Source organism: Propithecus coquereli, unplaced genomic scaffold, assembly GCF_000956105.1.
Source record: "Propithecus coquereli isolate 6110/MARCELLA unplaced genomic scaffold, Pcoq_1.0 Scaffold306, whole genome shotgun sequence".
Taxonomy (NCBI): Eukaryota; Metazoa; Chordata; class Mammalia; order Primates; family Indriidae; genus Propithecus; species Propithecus coquereli.
Genome location: NW_012148686.1, coordinates 2,006,204 through 2,009,364, shown reverse-complemented (window position 1 = coordinate 2,009,364; position 3,161 = coordinate 2,006,204). Strand labels below are relative to the sequence as shown.

The window sequence follows — 3,161 nt, the reverse complement described above, 5'->3', positions numbered from 1 at the left end:
ATTTTTAATGTTTGAAAGTTTGACAAAAGATCTATGAAGGTGTTCAGAAGAATTGAAATTTATTTAATCTAGAGATATAATAATGATCTACAAATATATAAAGATATATTTACACTGAAGACACTACCCAAAGTCTTCCAGGAAGATGAGAGTCAGATTGGAGCCTGGGCTTCAGGTGGATGTGAGGAATTCTAACTTTTTGTCAGTTAAGGTTGTTAAACATTGAATAAATGGTCCAGGAGGGAGATTGTGGAATTTCTTTCTCAAAGAGATTACAGCCTCTTTGTGATGGAAGGGAATCTCCTACCCTTTCTAAATAAAATAAACTCCTCCAAGATAGGTAGTCAAGGCATTAAGAGAAGTGGGAGGAGATTATTAGATCTTTAGCCCCAAAGAATTTTCTAGTCCCAAGCCCCACCTTGAATTTTTCCTCATGCTTGCCCTAGAGGTTAACACTTTGACTTTATTGAAAGAAGTTGCCAGATATCTTTACAGATATTCCTGCTTCAAGATGGAGGTGGTTTGTATGGAATTATAAGCATCAAAAACACCGTCCTGTGCCCCTCTGTGTGCTAGGCATTAGACTTACAGCAGTGTCTGTTCCTGCAGTGCTTCCTAAGATTTTCAGCTTTCTTTCAGGAGAACAAAATTATAGTCAGTAATGCTATTCAGGGTGTTCCTACTTAGGATAAGAGGTCGAATCGAACATCTTCACCAACTCTGAGATGCTGCTAATGCCAACATTTTTAATGAAATACTATCTGTTAGGAAGCAGATGAACACACTTCTGTAGGATGATAGTATACAAAATGAACTTGTTGTTTTTAGATAAAATAAATAAGAGAGAAAAGGTATATTTTGGAAAATGACTTATAACCTTTGTTTCTGCCAGTGTATATTTTTCCATTAAAGTCCTACGCTCTGAACCAAAGTATATTGTTAGGTGCCAGTCAATGGTTAAATAATAATCAGTAAGGATGTAAGTTCAGATTTAAATAGTACCTTTACTTGAAAGAGTTCAGAGAGTTTGGCCACTATTGTCATCTTCATCATCATCATCATCAAGAATTTTAGTGATCTTTTGATTGTCAGATAGTATTTTTTAAAGGCAATTTCCAAGTAAATGTAGTTCAACTGAAAAGGGTCGAAACTTCTCCATCAAAACTGCAGGGTAGGTAAGTCTAAAGAATAATTGCAAAGTTCTTGTGGCTATATGACTCTGTTCCATGCATATTTATTCAATTCATTATACTTGAACATGTTTAAAGTTTTTAATTCACTTTCTGATAGCAAAAGGACCTTGAGTCATACATAAAAGAAAGTCATAACTGTTCTTTTATACATCCTCTTACTTAGAAAAGAAAACAGCTCCTAGGTCATTTTTTACCATGGGTCCTCAGAGGAGAAGATAACAATTAATTCCAAGGAAAAGGGGACCCCATTCAGGAAATGAATGAGTATTCTCTGGAATACAAAGAAGAAATTAGGCTTATTGATTAATTTGTTCCACTGACTTAATCAGAATGTGTTTTTGTTTTTTTTTTTTTCCTAAAGTGAAAATTAAATTGAGTTCACTCTGAACTAATATTTGCATCCAGTGATTATGTGACTAATAATGAAGATACTGTTTGTTTCTTACAAAAAGTATAATTAACATACTTTAAGTAACATTTTGTGAAATTTTTTTTTCCAGTCATGTAAAGTGATTTGTGAAACAGGAGACTGTAGACAACAAGAATTCAGGGATCGGTCTGGAAATTGTGTTCTCTGCAACCAGTGTGGGCCAGGCATGGAGTTGTCTAAGGTACATATTGGATACACGGTAAAGTTATATATCCATGTCTGTAAAATGCATTCTTCTTAACTAAATTCTTTTAGTTAATTATTAATGAAGCTTTGGGTACCACAATAGAATTGTTGGTTCATTATGTCACTTTAGCCAAATATTATACAATTCCTTTTTCAATACTTTTGATTCATATGTCTTACTAAAATAAATAGGTTCTAAAACCCAGAATTCAAGAAATGTCATTGTTTTATATAATGTAGTGTTTGTAGTAATTCATTGAAAGAATAGAATTTTTAAGGTTTATTTGCATTAATTGAAAAGAATCAAAATTCTACTGAAGATTTAAAAATAAAGTATTGATAACAGAAAATGGTAATGCTACCATTTATTGGGCCTTCTTTTTATTAAAAGGAATGTTACCATTGCCGGTCAAGAAGTAGAGCCCACAAGTGTCTTAAGTAATGATGTTCCAAGATAGCAGTTCTTTTCCAAACCAGAATTTTGGACATTCCTTTGACAATACGAGTATTAATACTAGTCTCACCACAGTGAGCCTATGTTACTCCCAGGAGCACTTTAAATATATTCATTTTAACTACTATTTGTTGAAAAACTGTGTCATAGCAGAGCGTATTTCACAATCTTGGATGTTTTGGGGACCTTTCTTTTTTTGTGAGTGTTCAGAGTTATACATCCATTCGCTCTATTTTCTGATCTTTTGAAGATGCTACTAGTTGTGGAGAATTGATGTATTGTTTTGTTCTAAATAAAACATCAAAGCTTTCCTGTTAGAAAAGGAACAATAGCTTTTTCTTTTAATTTAAAGGGACTTAAAAGAAAAGCCCCTTTTCCCTACAGACTGCCATTATTTAAAGCTGAGTCTTGTCATTCATAGATTTCTGATCAATGATCTACAAACAGCAGGAAACAGAGACTGATGCATTCCACAAGTAGTTCCTGGTAGATGGCTTTTCTTTCCAGTTGTTGTGTTAAATCATTGGTGGCTTTCAGTATCCTGGGCTTTACATTGGATTGAAACTGACTGGCCTTCCAACTGTAGCATCTCAACAGGTATTTTTTGATCCCTGTTGATTATACTAATGTGCATTTTCAGACTTAGGTTTGCTATGTTGGGTGTAAAAAGATTCATTTATAGCAGATTGACGTGTCTAAAATCAATGAACAAAGTAATTAAAAGTGCCATCATGCAAAACAGGAAAGCAGATGAAGCTGCTATTCTTCAAAAGTTCTTCTTTTCCCAAATCTACGAAAATCTGAATCAAACTTGACAGATTCTATGAGATTAGTAAATCATTTCTAAGAAATTGATCTCTTACCTTCATTTTTTAATGTAGAGACAATCACCTTAAAA

At 33.4% G+C, this 3,161-nt stretch overlaps 1 protein-coding gene across 2 annotated transcripts in view; it reads left to right on the top strand.

Annotated features, from left to right (window-relative positions):
- Positions 1-3,161, top strand: part of TNFRSF19 (tumor necrosis factor receptor superfamily, member 19) — a 104,046-nt gene that overhangs the window by 33,629 nt on the left and 67,256 nt on the right. The window contains exon 3 of one of the 2 annotated variants that reach the window (XM_012649876.1): positions 1,694-1,804. The exons of the other annotated variant lie outside the window; for it this stretch is intronic. Within the exon in view, the coding sequence (XP_012505330.1) occupies positions 1,694-1,804 (111 nt within the window). The remainder of the gene's footprint in view (positions 1-1,693; positions 1,805-3,161) is intronic. 2 annotated transcript variants of the gene reach the window in all.